We start from the raw sequence: 23,921 nt of genomic DNA, 5'->3' as shown, positions 1-23,921 counted from the left end.
GTTTACTTCAGATTACCCATTATCTTGCTATTCTTATTCAAAATGTTTATAGCCTGAACTAATATGACCTTGTTTAACCCTCAGAATATAGATTGTCTGATGATGTAAATAAAGTTGGCGATTGCATGAGACTTTAGTCCACTTCATTTTTTGGCTCTATTCTCCCAGGTCCTCTAGAGTGGTGACAGAAGTGTTTCAAATTTGTGTGTAGTGGATAGTGTTTGAATATGAAGAAGCTAAAAATAAACATGTGGGAATCATGCTATAGAGCTAGTGTCAAGTTTTGAAAGTCAAGCTGAGGAAGGCTTTTTCTTCTTGAACACTGATAGCAGCCATTATGCACAATGAATTTATCATCTATAAATAGGCTGTGGGAGTGGTTCATAGGGTATTAAGGGATTGTATATAGGTGAATGGCAGGGAGAGAAGTAAGGATGACTAGGAGCAGCTCTGTTAGAATTCCTTTGTATCTGATAAGCTAATTGAGAGAGAGAGAGAGTTTTTAAAAACCCACTAGGGCTTTGAGCCTGATTTTATTTGTTTATTAATTTGTTAACATAGCATTTTGCTATGTAGTCCTGATTGGCTTGGTACTCACTAAGTAGACAAGACTGCTTGAAAGTTCTAACAGTCTTCTTGCTTCAGGCTTTTGAGTGTTAGAATTACCAGTTTGTGCCACTGTGCCTGGCTTAAGCCTGATTTTATGAAATAGTGCTGCCTACTGTAATGTAGGGCACAAGGGCAGTCTGGTTTAGACCATTGAGTTTGAGGTGCTTATAGACTATCAAGAGAGCATGCTAAGTGAGACTTTAGATAAGAATAGAGAAGAAAGTTCAGGTGTGTATGGCCAGGAAGCAAAAGCTGATTCTCAAAGTAGTCAAGAGTTTATAGAAGAGAAAAGTCACTGAGAATCCTCAGCTCTAATGAAGATTATGTTTAAAAAGCAAAAGAAGGAAGACAAAGATTTATTTTAAATTTTATTTTGAGTGTTTTGCTGGCATGTATGTATATGCATCATATGAATGTATGTACAACATGTGTGTGCCAGCTGCTTACAGAAACCAGAAGAAGATGTCAAATCCCCTGGAACTGAAATTAGGGATGGTTTTGAGCCACTGTGTAGGTGCTGGGAACCAAACGCCAGTCCTCCACAAGAACAGCAAGTGCTTTTAACCACTGAGCTATCTCTACAGTCCCAAGGAAAAGCTCTTTAAGGATATAATGTAGTATCTCAGAAACCAAGGAATTGAAGAAAGAGAGAAGGGAGGAATAGAAATACCCATCTCTGTCCCCAAGTGCAAAAAGACTTTTCATTTTTTTCTCCACCTGATTATGTAAATGGATAGTACAATAGAAATTAGTTTACCTACTAAATTTGTACCCTATGTTACTTCTCATGTCATTGTGACAGAATGCTCAACAGAAATATCTTGAAGAATTGATTAGGCTCTTGGTTTTAGAGATGTCAGTGAATTTGGTGAGGAGTATGTAGCAGAGAAGAGCCTTTTGCATCATAGCTGATGGGAATCAGAAAAAGAACTGCTGGTGTTCAGCTGGCTTTCTCACTTCCCCCTTTTATTTTCTCTGGGCCACTATTCCAGAGGATGGACAGTGATGCTCATGTGAGCCTTGAGGTTTCAAAAGATACAGGTGATTCCCAGTACTATCTCTATGCCTCATGGCTGTGAATTAAGAGCTCCTAGGTGTTCCTTCTCTTTGTCATCATGGACTCCAGTGCTCTGAAACCATAAGCCAAATTAAACTCCTTAATTAATTAATTAATTAATTAATTAAAATTTTAGTTTTTCAAGACAGGGTCTCTTTGTGCAGCCATGGCTGTTCTGGAACTGGCCTGGAACTCACAGAGATTCGCCTGCCTCTGACCCCCAAGTACTGGGATTAAAGGTGTGTGACACCACTGCCCAATTAAACTCTTTTATCAGTTGCCTTGGTCATGGTGTTTTCTCACAGAAATAGAAAGTAACTAAGGTAGACATTTTGAATATTTATCTTTTATTCCTTTTGTACTTCTGCTCAGTAATCTAATAGTAGCAAATAAACAGGATTACGGGAGGTGGAAACAAGTCAGAGACCCTTGCCTTTTGTCTTCAAAACCTAACAATCATTGACCTTTGTGTCATACTTGTTCACTGTCATTCTAGACCCATTCAGATGTTGTTTGTGCCTCATTCTGTCAGGCTCTCTTCACATCACAAGGTTGCTTTCTCTGGTGTACATTAGTAAATGCTAGTGCTGGTATCCTAGTTTATGTGGTAGCATCAGAGATTATTTCCTGTAACTGTGAGAATGACACTTAACAGTGGTGTGAGATGAAAATGGTAGCATTGAGAACTGGGCAGAGGCCTGGTGCATGCCTTGCCATATGAGGTACAGAGCACGGCTGAAAAGGTGCCACCACTTCCAGTTTAATGCTAGCTACTGTTTGGTTTGGTTTAGGTATTTTTTTTTTTTTTTTTTAGACAGGATTTTTTTTATCATGTAGCTCTGGCTATCCCAGAACTCACCATGTAGACCAGACTGGCCTTAAATTCACAGAGCTCTGTCTCTGTCTCCTGAGTTCCAAAAGGTATGCATCACCCACCACACCTAGCCTTTTTTCCTAATTTTTAAGAGCTCATGTTTACTTCTCCAAGTTTCTAGTTTGTTTCCAGTGTCATTCTTGTAAATCCTTTACAAGCTGAATTTGGTAGTAATTTCTCAGTAAATAGCTTTTTAATCAATATTGCTATTGATTTAGATAACAGCAGATAACAGCCAGGTGTCTGTGTGCCCTCAATCTGTCCTTTACCCTGCCCAATGACCCTTGGGTTATAGGAGATAAAGGAGTCAGGAGCCTTGTGTCTAGTTGGTTTTACTCTCTAGAAAGGTGGCAGCCAATATGAACTTTTCCAGTTTACAAGGCATTTTGAAGAGTCTTGTCTCATTTTCATTTTACCATTCATGTGTTTGTGTAGTCTGAGTTGGTCATACTTCATAATCAAGGCTGAATTTTATTCTGAGATGGTATGATAGGTAATAGGTATTTGAATCCCCTATAGTGGGTTTCTCTGCCGATGCAATAAGCCAGATCGAGCCGAATTAAAAGTCCACACTCTCAAGCCCCCTAGAAGTAAGGCAGGGGAGGGGAAGGAGAAATCATGAGGCACGTCTAGGTACAGGAAGATTAAATAACCTGTAGGTGTGCTCTTGAGGAGGTTTCAGGGGAGGAGAGGGGCAGGGTTTGGAGAGGGAGGAGGGAGGTTGAGGCAGAGCTTCCAACTGAACAGTAGGCAGCATCAGGAAGCAGATTCTAATTCTGGGTTCTAGTAGTCAACCATTCATACTGTGAGCTACTGTTAGGGGCATTTTGCTATTGGTTAAGTGAGGATGTTGGTTCCAGCCTGGATAGCCTGACTATTAAATGTGGGTATACATCACAGTCAGTGCTTGAGATTTCGAGTCCATGGGAATGAGGTAGTCTACAAACATGCCTCAGGGATTCCGCAACACTATCCTTTCTAAGAACCAGACTAACTCACTATCATGTAACAGATACTAGCATTGTTTTCTGCCCTCTGCCATTGCTGTTTGCTGATGAAGCCCTTCCCACCACAGTGAGTACATTGGTTCTTGACCCCCTCTTTGCTTAGTGGCATCTCTCTTCTTCCTTAGCCAAAGCCTGCAGTGTTTCACAGTGCGGTGCAGTGCAGCAGTGGCTCATGAAGAGGACCTGTGCATGGATAATACGTTGAAGGTTAGAGCTGGCTTCTGATGACAGTAAGACACTGAGCTCAAGGGAGGGCATGAATGCTTGCAAACTTGTTCTTAGACCTAAGCTTGGAAAAGACTATAGACCCAAGAAGGCTTTATTCATTGTGCCTGCTAATTTTATGTCAACTTGACACAGGCTAGAGTCCTCTGAGAGGAGGGAAACACAATTGAGAATGCCTCCATAAAATCAGGGTATAGGCAAGCCTGTAGAGTATTTTCTTAGTTAGTGATTGGTGTAGGAGGACCCAGCCCATCATGGTGGTGGAGGGTATCCCTGTGCTGGTGGTCCTGGGTTCTATAAGAAAGCAGGCTACTAATGAAGCCGTAGGAGCAAGCCAGTAAGCAGCACTCCTCCATAGTCTCTGCATCAACTTCTGCCTGCAGGTTCCTTCCCCGCTTGAGTTCCTGTCCAGGCTTCCTTCAGTGCTGAAAAATGTGGAAGTGTAAGCCAAATAAACTCTTTTCTCCCCATCTTGCTTTTGATCATGATGTTTCATTTTAGCAATAGTAGCCCTACTTCTATTTTAATAAATGTATTAATTAGGGCAAGTTTGTAACTATGACATATTTTTTGTCTTCTTTTGTTTTCAGTCTTTTATTCTCTCATATATTTCAACCACAGTTTCCCCTCCATCTCCTTCTCCCAACCCCTCCCCTTCATCTCATCTCTATAACACCAATTGCTGAAATGGTCTTATTAATAAAAAACCCAGAGCCAGATATTGGGGTAAAAGCTGAGAGATCAGAGAAATAGAACAAGCCAGCCACAAGTTCTTACTGCTAAGAAATATTCAGCCCAAGAGAGCTACTTCATGTATGCCTACGCCTTATATACCTTTCTGTGCCCTGCCATCTTTTTTGTTGTTGTTGTATTTTTTGTTTGTTTGTTTGTTTGTTTTCGAGACAAGGTTTCTCTGTGTAGCTTTGGAGCCTGTCCTGGATCTCGCTCTGTAGACCAGGCTGGCCTTAAACTCACAGAGACCCACCTGGTTTTGCCTCCCGAGTGCTGGGATTAAAGGTGTGTCCTGCCATCTTACTTCTTCTCTCTGCCCAGCTACATTACTTCCTTTTTCCACCCAGCTCTATCACTTCATATCTGTCTGTACACACCCCCAGACCTTTATGGTTAACTAATGCTGGGATTAAAGGTCTGTGCCACCATGCCTGGCTCTCTTCCCAGTGTGGACTTGAACTCATAGAGATCTGGCTGAATCTCTGCCTCTTGAATGCTAAGATTAAAGGCATATGCTATCTCTGCCTGACCTCTGTGTTTAATATAGTGGCTGGCTTTATCCTCTGATCCCCAGGCAAGCTTTATTTGTTAGAGCACAAATAAAATACCACCCATTTTCCCCTTTTTTGTCTAAAATAAAAAAATTATAATATAAGAAAAACTATATACAATAAGTACAATAACTATATACAGTATATACAGGAAATAAATACATCAACAAAGTGTAGTCCATTTGCCTTTGACAAATTCAGTGAAAATATTCCATTATCTATGCTATTTTGGTGAGTCCAACATGTATCTATTCACTTTCTATCCTAACTTGTATTACCAACCGAAAACTGTCTTTTGATGTCTTTCAAACTTACACACTTTACACTCTTTAGTGAGTTTCTCTTCGAATTTGTTAATAAGAAAAACTATAACTATCTAATCTTTAACTCTCTCCAAATCCGAGAAGGAAATAATGTTACCTAGTTAAACAGCAAGTCCAAACAAGTGACTTCCAAAAAATGTGAAGAATGACAGAAACAGCTGGCTGCCAGGACAATCACCTGAGGTTTCTCTGCAACATTGGGGCATCCATTTTCAGCCTACAGACCTAGTATATATGACAGAATCATCTGTGAAGCAGGATTTTCTAAAGAGCCTTCCTACCTTGTTTTGGCAAGGATCAGCAATAATTTCTTTTGTGTTCTGCTTGTCCATTTTGCCTGCAGTCCAGGCAAGGGCAGTTTCTTGGCTAACTTTTGCCACAATGAAAGTAATCTCCAAAGGAGTTTCTTCAATGCCCATCATCTTCTCGGAAGTAGATTGGTGATGCCAGGAGCAGACATGTCTCATTATATAAAAAAAGAAAAAAAAATCTTATGTTATTAAAACATCTTAAATGCCATATTGTGCAGATCTCTGAAGTGTTTGAAGATGACCTGTCTATCTAAAATATATCTCTATTTGATTGAAAACATATCTAATATGACTACAGGTTCAATTGTAATGACTGACTACTAACCTGCATTTTTTTATTATCCTAAATAGTTGGTAATATCTTTCAAGGACTAGCAAATTACATTACATTGTTAAATGAACTGTATAGGTACAACACCTTGAATAAGATTAGAAATATATGTACAGTATTTTCCAACAAAATCAATCTCAAATTTGTATCAATATATGTATTTTATATACATTATACAGAAATCCAATCCAATGTAAAATATATAAAACTAATAGTTGCTTTTTTAAAGTGGATTCAATAAACTACCTTTTTAATCTTATATCTATATCTTCCCTTTTCTTTTCAGAGTAGATTCAATAATCTACTCCTTTATCCTATTATTTCTATATCACTTTTTTTTCTCAAATAAGAACCCTGAATCTAATCTCCTTGTTTAGCGTTTTTCTCCTGACCATTATCAATTAACAACATGTAACCAACCATCCTAAACAATGACAGTTATCCATAACCCATTGAAAGACCAAAACCCACCACCCCACCTTTTGGGAATGTGGGCATCATTTTCCTAAAATTACTTCCTGCCGTCTAGGGGTGACAATATCTTTAGGAGATCCTGAAAAGAAAAAAAAAATGGGCTAATTGTCAAGTTCTGAGAGAGTTAGCTGTATCATTTGTCCAGTCTCTAAATAATGAGAAAATGCAGGGCTTGTCTCAAGTCCTTGCTCGAATAGTCTGTGAGGATGGATCATCTCAGCTAGCCATCTTAAATTTGTCCTGACCAGTTTGTAGTCCAAAACCAATCATTGGGTGGTGTTTGTCAGCTTAGTGGTATTATCATCATCCTGATGGAATCATTCTTGTGGGGCCCCATTATCTTTTTGGTGACTTCAAAGTCACAGTTAGATGCGATCGTGGTTCCCTTCAGAAAACTGATAGAAACTCAAACCCGATATCATGTATAGGAAGCTAGATAAAGCCTTTTTTCTAGGATTAGTTATTATTCTATGTGACCATTAATATCATGACAAAAGTTTAAAAGTTTTAAAGAGTCAAAATAGAACCAAAAATTGTGAGATTAGTCGCGACAGATTAGTCCCTTAATTTTGGTTTTTCTTCTGTCCCAAATAAAATGGCTCTTTGGACAGGATACAGAGATTTTGGATTTTTTTTAAATAAGCATGGTTGGATTTAGAGAAGGAGCGAGCCACAGTCCAACTCCAAATCCAGCTTTAATTTTTTAATTGATCTGGGACTACATAAAGACCATTTGCATTCTGTGTCTGTAGAGAAAAGCAGAAACAAACATTTAGGAAGACTTATGAAATTTTATCCAGTTAGATATGTGATATACCAATAGGACAATTAACTCTTTTTCTTGGGACATTTTTTTCTGGATGATTTGTTCTTTTCCTTCAGATGTCTCATTTGTCCAGTGTTCTTCAGATTCTTTAGCCTTCATTCTCCTGAAAGACAAAAACAAAAACCCTTCCCCAACACTGACTTTGGGGAGCTTCACTTTTGGCAAGTTGTATCTGATTAAATGGAAAGCATTTGTTAGTGCTATAAGTTAGTTTAAATTTAATGGTCATGCTGGTTGATGAACTATCACCTCTTCTAATTAAGAGATCTCTCTTGTTCAAATCGAACCTTTATCAATTTTGATGGTATCCATAGCTTTTCTTCTCCTGTAGAAAAAAAAAGCAAACCTCATCCAATGTCTCTCTGCAGCTGTTGTTCCTTTCTCATTAGCATTGAGAAAATTCAGAGTTAATAGAGCATTATGTAATCTATTTCTGGAGGCTTTTGCTACCCCTTTCTGTTTATTTATCTTATCCTTTAGAGTTCAGTTTGATCTCTCTATGACTGCTTGGTCCATAGGATTGTGTGGTATACCTGTAATATGCTTTATATTGTAATAAGCAAAAAACTTACTACAAAAAATAAGCAGAGACATAATGTTGGACCATTATCAGTTTTAATTTGTACAGGTATACCCATAATGGCCATAACTTCTAGTAAATGTGTGATTATAGAATCAGCCTTTATGGAACTTAGAGCAGTTGCCCATTGAAATCCTGAATAGTTATCAATGGTGTGGTGTACATATTTCAATTTTCCAAATTCTACAAAATGAAACTCTTCCATCTGCCAGATTTCATTCCTCTGAGTACCCTTTGGGTTGCATCCTGCTGGTAGTGGAGCTTGATTGTAAAAGAACAAGTAGGACATTTCCTTGTAATTTCCTTGACTTGTTGCAAGGTTACAGAAAAATCCATTTGAAAACCCTTACTATTGACATGATGTTTTTAATGAAATTCTGAGACCTCCAGCACATTTCCTATCAATAGTTTATCGATCTTCTATTGTGCTAGAAGTCCTGGTAGACCTGTATGGGATCAGATGTGAGTTATATATAAGGGATGATTCCTATTCCTGATTATATCTTGTAACCAAATAAATAACAAAGTTAATTCTGACTCATCAGGGATAAATTCTACAGTCTCAATATGTAAGACCAATCTGAGAGTCAGTATCTATGTTGAGAGGTTCCCAAAAATTCATTAATACCATCAGAGTGGCTTATAATTCCGATTTTTGTACAGAATTATAAGGACTTTGAACCACTTTACTTAAATTTTCTGATTTGTAACCTGCCTTTCCTTGTTTGTTTGTGTCTGTATAAAATGTAGAGGCTCCAGATATTGGTGTTTCCCATGCAATGTGAGACAAGATCCAGTTAGCTCTCTTTATATTTATTTCTATCTTTTTGGGATATTTGTTGTTAATCTCTCCCAAAAAATTACTGCAGGCTCTTTGCCGAAGTTCACTTTCTGCCCATAATTTGTCAATTTCATCATTTTGTTACAGTGTAGTTACAGGTACTACAATTTCTGCTGGGTCTATTCCTGGTAGTTGATTCACCAAATTTGCCGACAGTGACCCTTCAGATGTGAGGCTGACTGTTTCTGTGTAGAGCAGTAGTGGCCCGAGCAAGTTTCAAGGCAGCTACCTAGTGTGGTAGCAGCCCAAGATGGGGATCCAGAGAGAGCCTAAAACCCACCAGGAGAAAAGAAGCCAAGGAGACTCCAGCCCACGTGAGTGGAGACTCCAGCCACATGCAGCTTGGGCCTGAGCCAGAGGCCTGCAAGACTATAGGCAAGCAGCTTTTTAGTGAATTCATACCACAAATGCTGGGTCACCACCAGATGTAACAAAAATTGCTAAACAGTCTTATAAATAAAAAAACCCATAGCCAGATATTGGGGTAAAAGCTGAAAGATAAGAGAGGCAGAGCAGCAAGCCACTAGTTCTTACCCCTAGAAAATCCTCCACTGAAAGAGAGTGAGCTCCTCCCTCTGCCCTGCCTTATCACTTCCTTTCTCCACCCAGCTCTATCATTTCCTGTCTGTCTGTACAGACCTCCAGGCCTCTATGGTTAGCAAGTGGGTGAATTGATTGCATGCTTACTCAGTAGCATCTACGGTTTCCGAACTAGTGAGGCAGTGGGGAAAGGGAGCCAGAAGGTGTGAACCACTGCCTTCCCTCTCATACCTCCACTGATGCTGTGCACATCAAAAAAAGTACAGAAAAATCAACAAATCTTAGTTTTCCCAGCAGCTGAAAGCAAAAAGTAAGCCAAGACAGCAACAGAAAACTACAGCACTACAGTCGAGCAGGTAAAAAATGAACCCACTCTATTGGACACAGTCACTCTTCAATACCTGTTGATAGTACTGTGGTACCCATACCTCAGGCTCACTAGGCAGGACAAAACAGCTAGTTACTAACTAATATAACCATCACTAAACAACAGCACCACCACAACCACCAAAAAAAAAAGACACTCAAGGTAGACATAAAGTAACCTGTGAAAACCAGGGCAGAATAATTTGGGGGCTACTTGCAGCAAGCATAATTGTTATGAATATTCATTCAATTAGCTTATACCTTAGAAATGAAATAGCACATACTGTTATGCAGATGATGACTGCATTACAGAGAAAAGAAATTCAATGTCAGATGATCATCAAAAACTTGCCTACATTCAGTTGTATTCAAAGATTTTCTGATATTAAGGATATTCTCACTAAAAGCAAAAATGAAATTATTGATCCAGCATATTGAGAAACTTTAGAGTATAGAAAATTGTCAAAGCCTTGGAAAATAAAGAATTGTATTCTGATGATAGTAAAAGAAACCACTTTCATGCACTACTTTCAACTGAACAAATTGCACAATACTGTTTTAATAGTTCTGTACGGTTGTTACAAATATGTCTGTTAAAAGCAAAACTATAGAACCAGGAGTGGTAGTTCACACCTGTGAACCCAGCACTTGGAAGACTGACACAGGAGGACTGATCCATGTTGGAGGCCAGCCTGGGCTGCTGCCAGAAACATACAATGGGGAAACAAAAAGCATCTTCAACAAATGATACTGGTCTAGCTGGATGCTGGTATGTAGAAAAATGCAAATAGATCCATATCTGTCACCTTGCACAAACACAAGTCCAAGTGGATCAAAGACCTCAAAGTAAATCCAGATACACTGACCCTAATAGAAGAGAAAGTAGGGAATAGCCTTGAACACATTGCCATGGAAGACAATTTCATGAACAGAATACCAATAGTGCAGGCACTAACATAAACAATAAATAAATGAGACTTCATGAAACTGAAAAGACCTAGAAAGACAAATATGGTATGTACTCACAAGTAGATATTAGCTATAAAGTAAAATATAATCAAGCTACAGTCACAGACCCAGAGAGGCCATGAAGCAAGGAGGGCTCAAGGGGGACATAAGGATCTCCCTGGGAAGGGAAAAGCAAACAGATTTTGTGGCTGGACTGGGAGAGAGGTGATAGAGCTGGACAGAAAGAGGAAGTGATGTAGCTAGGTGGACAGAGGACGTAAGATGGCAGGGTATAGAAAAGTATATAAGGCGTGAGTATACAGGAAGTAGCTTTTGTGGGCTGAGGATTTCCTAGCTGTAAGAACTTGTGAATGGCTTGTTATATTCCTCTCAGCTTTCACCCCAATATCTGGCTCCAGGTTTTTTTAATTAATAAGACTGCTTAGCAATTCGTGTTACATCTGGTGAACCAACGTTTGTGGCACAAATTCACAAAAAAGCCTCTTGACTAGGGCTCAGGCCCGAGCTGCAAGTGGACGGAGGCTCCACCCCACGTGGGCCAGAGTCTCTTTGGCTTCTTCTCTCCTAGTGGGTTATGGGCTCTCTATGAATCCCCATCTCAGACTGCTACCACACTAGGTACCTGCCTTGAAACTCCCTCAGGCTTCTCCTGTTCTATGCGGTCGGCAGACTTGGTGAGTCAATTAAGATATCTTAAAAGGAGAAATTAGTTAAAAGAGAATTTTTTCTCCCACATTAAAAATGTGGGAAACATTTTTCTGATGGAGGGAATTTGTTCTCTGTCTGATAACATATTAGGTGTTGTGGAAATAGAGCAATGAAATGGAAGGATAATTAATGTTGATGGTTTTTGTATAATGTCAATTATGAATATTATTTGTTTGATCATTTTGTTTTATTATTAGAAAGGTTAGTTATTTGAGTGCCAAGATAAAAGTTTTAGAAAACCTTCTTAAAATAGATCATAGACATATTCAGACCCAGACAGAAGAATTTAAAGATGAACCTGTCTCAGCATTGCATTATATGGTTACAGAGAAACAGTCTAAGGCTTTCAAACAGCCAACCTTAATCTATCCAGTAACCTTACAGGAACTGCCAAATGCTCAAGGCTGTGTATGAGCTGATTGGACTCCTGTGCAAATGTTAGATTTGAGAATTTTCAAGGAAGCTATAGTCTCATATGGCAAGCATTCTCCATTTGTAAAGCAGATGTTAAAATCATGATCAACTTGTAATAGAATTATCCCTCAAGACTGGAAAAATGGATACAGCTGATTTACAGACTGGAACCTGATTACAATGGAAGACATGATGGAAAGAGGAGGCTGAGACTATAGAACAACAATGTAGCGTTAGAGGTATAGAAATGTTCCAAGATCAAATTCTTGGAGAAGACGATTATGCGAATATACAAAGACAATCTTTACATGCAAATTAGGAGAGATCGATTACAGACTCTTAATGACTTTCAAAGATTATTCAGAGACATTTCCTATCTACAGACCACTGTTGGAGTAAAAAGATGAACTGAGTAATTTGGTCAAATTCTTAAAGGGTGACAAGGACTGAAATAGTCCAAGAGAATTATCAGGTGAAGCTGAGAGAGAATTGGCTTTGGTGAAAAAGAAAGTACAGAAAGGACAAGGTCTTCAAAGACTATTCTGCAATAGTTCCCCTAGCTCTCAGACCCTCTCTCTGTATTTATAGTTAGCAGTTCAAAAAAGATCTATAAAGTAGGTGGTGGGTGACATGTATAGATTAGTATTGTAAAGAACAAGAACTGAGTGGAGAATTTTTATCAAATGAACAGACAGACTTTGTGGGTTTGTTTTTAAACACAGGGTTTCATGTATCTCAGGTTGGCCTCTAAGTTACTTTGTACCTGACTATAACCTTGAATTTCTGATCATCCTGTATCCACCTCTTGAGTGAGATGTGAGCTACTATCCCTGGTACTATGCCATGCTGGTGACTGAACCAGGGCTTCATGTACTCTGCTAGCTGAGCTACATCCCCAGCCTTGATGTTTGAAGATGAGATTCACATACCTTCATTCCTTGGTTAAATTCGTAATTTTTTTTCTTTATTAGGCTTGCCCACCTGTTACTATGGATGTGTGTGCTCTAAGAATACAGCTTTTCATAGGCTTGAAAGCCATCTGTCATTTTAAAAACCACATCATACTTCTGACCAAGGCAGACCCTGAATCCATTCCAGAGAGAAAAGAGTCACCCAAGAGGCTTCTGTAAGTATTCCCTGAGCCCCACACATTTCTGCCAGTTTCTGAAATGAAGTGTAACTGGTATATTGTATATGTGTCTTACTTTTATTTTTTTAATTAAAACTCAGAATGATCAGATAGGTGGCTTTTCCAGAGAAAATAAGGAAGGTGTAATGATCTCTATAATATTGTTTGTAATTGACCATGGAACTTTTACAAGAAATGAATTATAAAATAGTTTTAGTAGCTATCGCCTGTACTGTGGATAAGAATATAAAAGATGTGCCTTCTCTGTGGAATTATGGGCATAGACAGAACCCATAATGTTAATCCTGGCCACAAAGCTTTTTCCTGTTTCTCCTCTTTGGCATTTCAGTACTACACTTTTTATCCAAAGGTCATTTCTATGTTATAAAAGAGCTTATTATATTTTTATATTAAAGAATGATCCATTTTATATTAAAGAAAATACATCACAGTAAGAGATAACACTTTAAGCCAACTCACAGGCTTATGTATCTTCAACATTTTTCCAGTGATGTGAACATTTACATGTTGTTTCTGTTAAGATTTTGTGGTCCATGGCATGCTGGACTCAAGGAAGCCACAATGAAGAGGGCCTGGACATGAGGATTTTCAAAACTGATAGGTTTTGAAAATCCTCTATTTGGGGACCTTAGTCTTAGAGAATTGGAGGCAAGTTGGCTTACCAGTATATGACAGAATAGTAAATGCTATATACTTGTGAAGTGATGTGAACTTTGGAAACTGACTATGTGTATAGCTAATTACCAAGGAAAAATTAAATGAAAGTGATGTAATACTTGTATTATTTTTACAGTACCCAATATTTACAGGTGAGAACGGTAATTTATTAATAACATGTCTTGTAATTCTGATCCCTTTCAGTTCTAGAAAAGATGCCAGTGTTAGGAGCAGAATCCCTCCCATAGCCGAGGCCGGATGGAATCTGTATGTTGTGAATACCATTGCACCAGTTCAGCTATACAAAGAAATGGTACTTTTTCAGACATCTGATTCTTCTTTATAGAAATTTAGAGTGAAATTGAATGTGAAAGAGTGGTTCTAGACAGATGTTGCTCTTGTTATTACCCTGCCTCTGTCCCTTGTATTTCACTAAGGAAACCTCAAAAGAGAAAAACAAAATGGATTAAATCAATTATACATTTCAGTTTGCTGCATCCAGACAGCTTCCAGGCTCCATCACGACAGTCAAGCATGTATCTTTCTTCACCTTGTTTTCACAGCTTCTGGCATTTGAGAGGCCACTTATACTCACCCTCCAGAGAGGACTACTGAACTAATTTAATCCATTGATTTTGAGTCCTAGTGTGCTGGTTGTTTTTTGTCAACATACCACAAACCTATACATAACCTGGGAAGAGGAAATCTTAATTGATTCCTTCATCAGATTTCCTTATAGCTCTGTCTTAATTAATCATTAAGGTAAGAGGGCCAATCTCACTGTTAATGCCACTTTCTAGCCAGGTGGTCCAGGGTGATATAAGTAAGCAGGTTGAGCAAGCCATGGGAGCAAGCCCAGAAACAGTGTTTCCCCATGGCTTCTGCTCCAATTCCTGTTTCCACGCCTTGGTTTCCCTCAATATAGATTATAAGCTTTATGCCAAATAAACCCTTTCCTCCTCCCAAGTTGTTTTTGATCAGTGTTTCATCATAGCAACAGAAGCCAAACTAAAGCACCTAACAAAGAGAACCAGGAAATGGAGGTGAAAAAACAAAAATCTCAGGTAATTATTTTCTGTCACACTCTTACTTCCAAGTATAATAGGTTGTCCAGGTACAGTAGCTCCAGTAGCAGCCTGGTGAGGGGCCTAGAGTAGAATTCTTGTCCTGTTTCAAGATTCACAGCTCCTTACTCATCTCTGGCACTTAAAACACTTTTCTTTTAAATAATGCCAAGCTTAGATAAATTGAAGGAATGATAAATATACAAAGAAAACCTTACAGCTGACACACAGATTGTAGTCTGTACTCCTCCCAATTTGCCCTCATGTGCTCCTGTTCTTTCCCAACACAGTTATTTTCCTTGGTCCATTGAAAAGTAACTGCATACATCACAGCTTTTAACTTTAAATAATAAGATACACCTATATAACCATGGTAATCCATATGCTTCAATAAATTTAATCTTGACACAATATCTAGCCCATAGTTCATATCCCACCCAGTTTAGTCAGTGGAGTCAGCCATGGCTTGATGGCTTTCCCACCAATCCATTCTAGAATTGGGCAATGTGCTTAATTATTGTGTCTCCTTAGCTTACTTTAATCAGGAGGGTATGCAGGCTGAGCAAGCCTAAGCAGTGATCCTTTCTGGTCCCTGTTTCTGTTCCTGCCTCCTGGTTCCTTCCTCCAGGTTCCTTCCTTGGCTTTTGTTAGTGAACTGTGACCTGTAAGCCAAATAAACCCTTTCTTCCCCAAGTTGCCTTTGATGGTGGTGTTTTATCATAGCAATAAAAAGCAAACTAAGAAAATATGCAACCACTTTTTTACTTACTTTTAGTGTTTTATATACTTATATATTAATTTTATTAACAAAATGTAATGAAGTTCTTCAGAGTGGAGACGGGGTAGGGAACTGGTGATCTTTCTTCAGCAACACTAGCTGTTTGTCTTTTTGTTTCAGGTAGACTACAGTAACACCTACAAGACTGTGAAAACCCAGAGCTGTATCCACTTGCTCAGTGAGGCTCATCTGCTAGTGAGAGCTGCCCTGATGGATGGCAGTCAGCTGGAGCCTGCAGAGAAAGCAGAGCTCTTAGAAGCATTTAAAGAAAGCTGTGGGCATCTTGGAGACTGTTACAGCAGGTTGGTGAGACCTCTTAAGCTTTGTTACAGAATTTTACATGTACTTACCAGATTTTTTTTTTTTTTTAATCTCTAGGAGTTGGTTCACTTTTTTCATTTATTTTACAAGCATTTGTTGAATGTATGCTATGGGTCAGGTACTGTGGTAGGCTTAGAGATACAAAATGAATATGACCTACCCAGTGTCTTGAAAGTGTCACAGTTTGTTAGAGAAATAGTAAATCCACTACTAAACTTTTGAATATGGGAGGGTGGTTTTATTTATTTATTTACTTTTTATTTATTTTTTTACTTTATTTTTGTTTTCAGGATTTGAGGGGCATATGACCAGGAAAAAAGACCTGAGATAGCTTTGGTACTTGTTTCTTGTCTGTTAGCTTGAGGGAGGGGTGTCATTGGAATAGTCTGAGATCTTAATATTAGTAATCAGTGTTTTCTTGATGTCACAAAGAAATACTAAGGTCAATAGAGATTTTTATTTCTGAGAACCAAGTTTATAAAAGTTTTTGTAGACAGTTGTTTTACAGGCTTATTTAGCTGGTGTAAATGATTATAAATAGACTATGCTGAACCATAAATGCCATTATTTTAGAGGCATATTAAATATTAAAATTCATGCTGGGTGGTCATGGTGCACACCTTTAATCCTAGGACTCAGGAGGCAGAGGCAGGTGAATCTCTGAGTTTGAGGCCAACCTGGTCTACCGAGTGAGTTACAGGACAGCCAGGGATACACAGAGAAACTCTGTCTTGAAAAACCAAAAATGAAAACCTAAAATTCACTTAATGAATGATTGCTATTCCACCTTTATTGCATTCAGGAAAAAAGAAACTGCAAATTGGAGTGAAATTAAATAAAATCAAACTATATGGTTACTAGTGGCAGGAGAAAAGCACTGTGAGGCTTATTTCTTTGAAAGCATTATCTGTTTTATTATTAACTATTTTAAGTAGCTGGTTTAGAAATGAACAAGTTGAAGCCCTTTAAAATTTCTCTCTCTTTAGGCTTGACACTGAGCAATCCCACCTCGCCTTACCGTACTATAAGATGTCTGGTTTGTCTCTGGCTGAAGTTTTGACCCGTGTGGACTGGACAGGAGAGAGTGAATCACAGAAATATGAGAGAGGATTATTATTTTATATTAATCATTCACTTTATGAAAACCTGGATGAAGAATTAAGTGAAGTGAATATAATTTCCTATACAGTTTCTGTTTTTAACTTTTCATTTTAATAATTTTTTAGTAAATAGTATTTAGAACTTAAGTTCGAAATATTTTCTTCTTTTTTTTTATACTAAAAAGAAATCAGTGTGCTCTTTTCTCCTTTAATGATTTTAGGATTATAGCTGGGAAAAGAGTTTAGGGGTCACCTTCTCATATTTCCTCAATATTCATCATGGAGATGTTATCTGTTGTGGTTGAGGGACCTGCCCAATCATAGTGACATCTATTCTTGAAGTGAAGGACAGAATCAGGTCCCTGCCTTCCTTTGCAGTATGATTTTTTTCACAACTCCATTTGACTTATTTTTCAAGTGTCCAAACGTCAAATGGGCCAGTGACCTGTTAAGACATTATTAAAGTTTATTTTTGTATTTTGTGTTTTAAGCACAGTTGGAAATTGCAATACTGTCTACTTGGAGATTTCATGGGAAGTAAAATTTCTCTTGAGTTATATTATTGTATATATTTTGAACTACGTTGTAGTTTTTAAATTGTAGACTTTTAAGTATAATAATATTTTCTCCTATGTGATTAAAATTAGAAATGTTGGTCACAAATTGGTATCTATTTTTCACTGATTTCTTTTTCTTATTGCACCTCTGTAGACAGATCATGCCATCTCATTTCTAGTCTCCCAAATATTTTTATGAACACTGTTTCTCAATCATAACATTATATTGTTTATATACTGGCTTTACATGCATACATTCCTTTTGTTCTGATTATATTCCTCCTATTGGCTAACCTCTTGTACTTTGTTCATATTCATCAAAGGAATTAGCAGCAAAAGTGGCTCAGATATTTCATGTGGCTGAGCCGAAGCAACTGCCTCATGTCCTCTGTAGTCCTTCTATGAAGAATATCAGTCCTTTAACTGCCTTGCATTATTTAAAGAATCTGGATACTTGTGAATTTTCACCAGTCTTAGTGACCTTGACCAAGGCAGCAATGGCCTTGAAAATGGGAGATCTTGACATGTACAGAAATGAAATGAAGAGCCATTCAGAGGTATAGTACCATGCCTGGTGTTGAGCACAGTCTGAAAGAGGATTGGAGGTTGTCCCGAGGCATTTGGCTTTCTTCTGGCTTTGTACCTCATGGCCTCTACTTTTTTTTTCCTTTTTTTTTTTTTTTTTTTTTTCTGAGATAAGGTTTCTCTGTGTAACTGCCCTGGCTGTCCTGGAACATGTTCTGTATACCAGGTTGGGCTTGAATTCATGGAGTTGCATGCCTCTGCCTCCTGAGTGCTGGGATTAAAGGTGTGTGCCACCACCTCCTGGCCTAGCTCATGGTTTCCTAGTAACAGATAACAGACAGTATTAGATGGGAACTAATCTAAGTGGCTATTCAAAGATCTTTCATCATCTTAGTACCACATATATTCAGAATATTATGTTTGATACAGAAGAATATAAAAGCTGTGCCCAGAGTTGGCGATTAGAGTAGGTATAAGAGACAGTGTGTTCCCTGGAAGCATAATAGGGTAATGAGTTTTTTCAAGTATAGAAAGAAGGATATTAACTGTAAACCATATGAGTCTAATAGGTGCAAAAATGCTGTCCACTCAGAAAAAAACCACAAGTGACACCATGGAGTAGTGGATATTTAAATGGTACACCAAAGGAGGAAACAGAGGCCAAAGATGCTAATCATTTAAGGTGGGGGTAAGGGGATTATTTGTGTGCTTATGTCCCAGGCCTATTCTAAATCTTTCATGTATTATTTCATTTCATTCTTGTTTAGTGCTGAGGTCAGTGTTGTCATAACTGTTACACACATGAGACCCCTAAGACACAGAGCCAAAATAACTTGTCTATGATCGCACAGTTGGTCAGCTTTTATAGGCAAGGTGACTTTAGAGCCTGGGCCTTCTTCTTATTGTTGCCTGCTTGGTCAAATATTTGCTCACAGTATAAACATGTTTTCTGAAACAAGAAAGATTATACCAGGAGACAATTTGCTATGAGAAGAAGTCAGCATTAGGGCATCTGCTTAAAAGAGCAGAGTTCTGAAAATCAGAGTTTTCTTTCCATAATTTTGAGAAGACTTAGGACATATATTCCGAATCTAAAACTCTTTACAAAAATGGAACATCTCTAAGTTTAGTTATCTATTAGTAATTTATATAATACAGCTAATGGTATCCTTCTTGGGATCAGAGTTAGTTTTTGTGGCTAAAAAATAGAAATAAAATGTTAATAACTTTCCCCTAAATCATGAATGCATTAGGATGTATGTATGAGATGAGTAAAGTTGATTTGTAATATACACTGCATTCTAACATTTCTTTTTTAATCTGAAGATGAAGCTGGTATATGGCTTCATTCTGGAACCTCGGCTGTTAATTCAACAGTGGAAAGGCCAGATTGCTCCTACTGAACTTGCAATTCACTTGAAGGAAACTCAGCCTGGATTGCTTGTGGCTTCAGTCCTGGGCTTACAGAAAAATGGTAAAATTGGAATTGAAGAAGCAGATTCTTTCTTTAAGGTTTGTCCAGTTGAAAATATAATTTTTCTGAACAACCTGATAGAAAACAAAGGAGAGTAGGAAATAGAACTGAAGTGAATTTTCATTCATTATTGAAAAGACAGACTTCTGTATAATGTTTATAATGTAAACATACAGATTAAAAAGAATGTTTCTGCAGAAACTTCATGCATACAACCTAGAATCTGTTCCTTATTTTTAAAAAAATATGTAACTTTGCTCTTGCCATGGCTGTCAGGCCATGACCACATGACCACATAAACTACATGACCACATGGTGGAGCGGTAGCTCTGTTGTCACATCTGGCTCAGCATTTATGTGGGGTACCCTGTTTTCAAGGTGCTGTGTGGAAAAGATGAAGACACAATTCCTCAGCTTTTGGTAGACTTCTGGGAAGCTCAGCTGGTAGCTTGTCTCCCAAACAAGGTACTTCAGGAACTCTTCTTCAAGCTTTTATCTCAGTACATCTGGAGATTATCCAAGAGGCAGTATCCTGATACCATACCATTGAGAACAGCAGAGGATTTGGTAAGATAATGAAATAGTACCTTAAATGCATACATTACATGCTACAATAATCTGTTCTTAGTTTTGTTTTATTTTTGAGAGAGAGAGAGAGAGAGAGAGAGAGAGAGAGAGAGAGAGAGAGAGAGAGAGCACAAGCAAGCTGTGCATATGCACACATGTAGATACTCTGTGTGCAGATCCTAAAGGTCACTCGCAGGTATTATTCTCAGGAACTCTGTCCATTTCTTTTGCAGCAGGGTCTCTAATTGGCCTGCAGGATATCAGTTAGGCTGTACTAGCTAGCCAGAGAGCCCCAGGTATCTTCTGTTCTGCCTCCTCAACATTGAGTTTACAAATATGTACAGCCATACCTGACATTTTTCTAGGTTCTGGAAATCAAATTCAGGTTTTTATTCTTGTGAGGTAAACACATTACATACTCTCTTTCCAGCCCCTACCTTAATGTTGAATGCATAGAACGTACCTGAAGTTACCCATATCTTATGTATTTTCCCATTCTAAAGAACACCACCTGAAGCTGCTAAGAATGCTTATCAGGTAAAGGCTCTTTCTGCCAAGTCTTAGGACCTAAGTTCCATCCCTGAGATTCACAGTGGCAGGAGAGAACTGACTCCTGAAAGTTGTTTTCTGATCCCTACATGTGCTTCATGGCACACACAAACATACACACACGTAAATAAATAAAAATTTAAAGACTACCACCTAGAAGCCAGGTGTCATGGCTCATTCCTTTAGTCCTACCATTTGGGAGGCAGATGCAGGTGAATCTCTGAGTTTTTGGCCAGCCTGGTGTACAAAGGGATTTCCAGGCCAGCCAGGGCTACACATGAGACCCTACCTGTCTCAGATTCTATACCCTCAAAATAAAGAATACTCCTGTTCCCCTTGCAGTGTCACAGCATGTGAAGGGCTTTTCTCAGAACACTGCCACAGCTGTACTCGTCAGTGGAGGACTGAGTAAGAAGGGGCCTCTGAGGAATTTTGGAAGGCCTGAGACCACTGTGCTTCCATTTCCTGTCAGAGCACACTTGGTTTCAGTGTGTTGAAGGCAGCCGTAGCAGTTTGCTTCCTATCCTGCTCTGCTTCCCTTTTTCAGCTCGGCTGTCATGACTACTGTGGCTACTGTGCAGTGACTGAAAAGGTCACCACTGTAATTTCTTGGATAAAGGATATCTGTGGGGATCATCTTGAGAACTTACAAGGATGTTTTGCCACCCCCAAAAGGATATAAATAAAAATTATTTCCACTCTTACCTTTAACTTTTATTGAATATAATTATCTTAAGAACAATGTTATTCTTTTTTTTCTAGAAAGCACTTCTGTAGAATATTTTTAAATTTCAAAATATTAGAAAATATTTATTGCAGATTTTTGGTATGGAAGCAACGAGACTGCAGCCTTTTCCAGAGAAATACATTCTAAAAATCTTCCTTTTCCTAGGAGAGTTTGTAATTGAGTCTGAGATGTAGCAGAGGATTAATGAATGTGTGAAGAAATTATTTGTTTGTTTTGCTGTTATGTTTGGCTTGTGATGCATTTCTGTAATGTTTCAGATAAATGCCTGCAGTCATTATGGCTTCGTCTATCCATGGGTTCATGTCTTAATATCATCTGATTCCTTAGCTGATAAAAATTACACAGAAGACCTTTTGAAACTACAGGTAAATAAAAATATCTCCTTTACTCTTTAAATATGTAATATATTACAATATAATGTACAATTTAAATATGATGTTATATCACATGGCTTGCTAATTTAGAATATAGCTTTTGGTGGCAAAAATCTATAGTTGATCACATTCAGGAGCTTTGGAATCCTGGCTTCTGTTTGGAGCTGCTGCTGGATGGGGCATCTGAGCTGAGAAGCTGGTCTTATTGCAGGTAAATGGGTAAGCTGTGCAACTGTCCTCATTTTAGGGTGTTCTTGAAAAAACTGTGAGAAATAAAAGTGTACAAATATATAGGGATGTTTTGTGAGCATGAATTTTGTTTAATAATGGCTTAACACAATTTAGACTTCTCACCCAAGCCACCACTACCATCTGTCTTATGAAAATTGTGTCAAAGTAGCCAGTTTATCTGACCTCAGAAGAGAATATTTCAAAAGAACTGTGGGACACAATTTATAGTATGGAAATTCATTCTATAACTATTTCTGCATGTGCTGTGGTAGGTCAGGCTGGGCTAAATGTGCATATCTTTTAATGTTTTTTTTTTGGCCCAAAAACAGAATATAACTTTTGCCTTTCTTTTATTCAGTTTACTTGCTGTAGCTGGCCACATATAAAAATCAATATTTCATATTAGGAATTCTGAGTTTACAGATACTCTTGAAAAATGCAGGAATACTGACCACCTGTGCCCTTCACTACTCCTGAGGCCTATTCTGACAGATGCAAGCAGCTCCTGTCTGAGCAGTGCACAGCCTGTCCAGTCTGCACCACCCTCATCTCCATGGCTTCCTATCTAGATTCTGAGGGCCTCATTGTGTGTTTCCTTAAACCCAACGGCCTTTATGCATTTTTGTTCTGCCTGATCCCTTTAAGCTTTTGTGTGTGAAATTCCTGATATAAACTTTGGGAATTAGTGTAAATGTGGTTATTATCGATTATAGAGCCTGCTGGTGAGTTGGGGATGGGCTAGGGAAGGAAAGCCAAGAGGCTAGATTGTTAGAATCAGACTTCAGACTGTGTGGCCTACATTCTTATATTAAAATCCCCAGAGTTGGGCATGGTGGTACATGCCTATAATTCTAGCACCTAGGAGGTTGAAGCAGAAGGATCATGAATTCAAGTCCAGCCTCAGTTATTTAGTAGTTAACCACACAACAATACATCACCAAAGAAGAGTCTTTCACTGCCTCTTATCTCTAGCATCTGTGTGACACTGAAACTCCTGTGTTGGGTGCTTATTTGTTCATTTTATAGCTACTATCTGACAATGAGTTGTAAATGTGGTAGATAGCACTGGGTCTTGTCCTCCCAGAGCACACAGAATATAGTGATATAATTAAAATTGTAATTGTAATATGCTATGAAATTTCTACTGATAAAGCTTCAAAACACATTCATAATCACAATCAAACAGTATAATTCAATGATCATTTAAAATCCCTGTAAGAAACAAAAGATAGTTTTTGTTACTTAATCCATTCAATTAACCTCTATCTTTTGATTGAGAAATTGAAGCCAGTACTTAAAGTTAGTATTGAAAAGGATTTGGTGAGTGCTGTCATTTTGTTGTGTTTTTGTTTCATTTGTGTTTTTTGTCCTATTTGGTGTTTCTGTAGTAATGGCTTCGTTTGTTTTCTTTATGTGGCTTCTTGTATTTGCCTATCCTCTCTTCAGTCCAAAGTATTGCTTCCAGTTTCCTTGTGGGTCAGGCTTGGTGGGTAATAATTTTTTCACCTATTTATATCACGAAAGGTTTTTCTTTCTCCTTCATTATGGCATATAGTTTTGTGGGGTAAAGTAGTCTGGTTTGGCAACTGTGGTATTTTGGAGAACATTGCACCAGGCTCTTCTGGCTTTCACAGTCCCCATCAGCAATTATTTTTGCCTTTAAATGTGACATGTGCTTTTTTTCTCTTGCAGCTTTCAGTGTCCTCTTTGTTCTGTATATTTAGTGTTTTAATTTGATGTTCCATGGGGAATTTTTTTTTTGGTCCTAGTTTGTGTTCTTTGTGCTTCTTATATCTGTATGGTTGTGTCTTTCCTTAGTTTGGGGAATTTTTTATAATTCTGTTGAAAATCTGTTCTGTGCCATTAACATAGAATTCTTCTCTCTTATCTATACCTGTGCTTCATAGATTTGGTTTTCTCATGATGCCCTCCAGTTTCTGCACATTCCTTTTACTCATTTTTGGAAATTTTTGTTGTTAAAAATGGAAAATAAACTGACTAAACATTTCTAAATCTTTCCCCTAGATCTTCTTTCTAGATTATCCATAGATCAGTTAATCTCAGTCACTAAGAAAAAGGACCATCGGA

At 38.1% G+C, this 23,921-nt stretch overlaps 1 protein-coding gene across 7 annotated transcripts in view; it reads left to right on the top strand.

The window, feature by feature from the left end:
* Hps3 (HPS3 biogenesis of lysosomal organelles complex 2 subunit 1) overlaps positions 1-23,921 on the top strand; it is a 49,106-nt gene that overhangs the window by 16,373 nt on the left and 8,812 nt on the right. For all 7 annotated transcript variants that reach the window (XR_008216317.1, XR_008216315.1, XR_008216316.1 and 4 more), the window contains exons 6-14: positions 3,673-3,754; positions 12,710-12,864; positions 13,750-13,858; positions 15,508-15,689; positions 16,695-16,875; positions 17,689-17,922; positions 19,217-19,402; positions 19,743-19,931; positions 21,486-21,593. Coding sequence is in view for 3 of the 7 variants with exons in the window: in XM_052730448.1 (XP_052586408.1) it covers positions 3,673-3,754; positions 12,710-12,864; positions 13,750-13,858; positions 15,508-15,689; positions 16,695-16,875; positions 17,689-17,922; positions 19,217-19,402; positions 19,743-19,931; positions 21,486-21,593 (1,426 nt within the window). In the remaining 4 variants the exon portion in view is untranslated. The remainder of the gene's footprint in view (positions 1-3,672; positions 3,755-12,709; positions 12,865-13,749; positions 13,859-15,507; positions 15,690-16,694; positions 16,876-17,688; positions 17,923-19,216; positions 19,403-19,742; positions 19,932-21,485; positions 21,594-23,921) is intronic.

Source organism: Peromyscus californicus, unplaced genomic scaffold (genome assembly GCF_007827085.1).
Source record: "Peromyscus californicus insignis strain IS unplaced genomic scaffold, ASM782708v3 Scaffold_9__1_contigs__length_137607984, whole genome shotgun sequence".
Classification (NCBI taxonomy): domain Eukaryota; kingdom Metazoa; phylum Chordata; class Mammalia; order Rodentia; family Cricetidae; genus Peromyscus; species Peromyscus californicus.
This window is presented reverse-complemented; position numbering and strand designations above follow the sequence as displayed.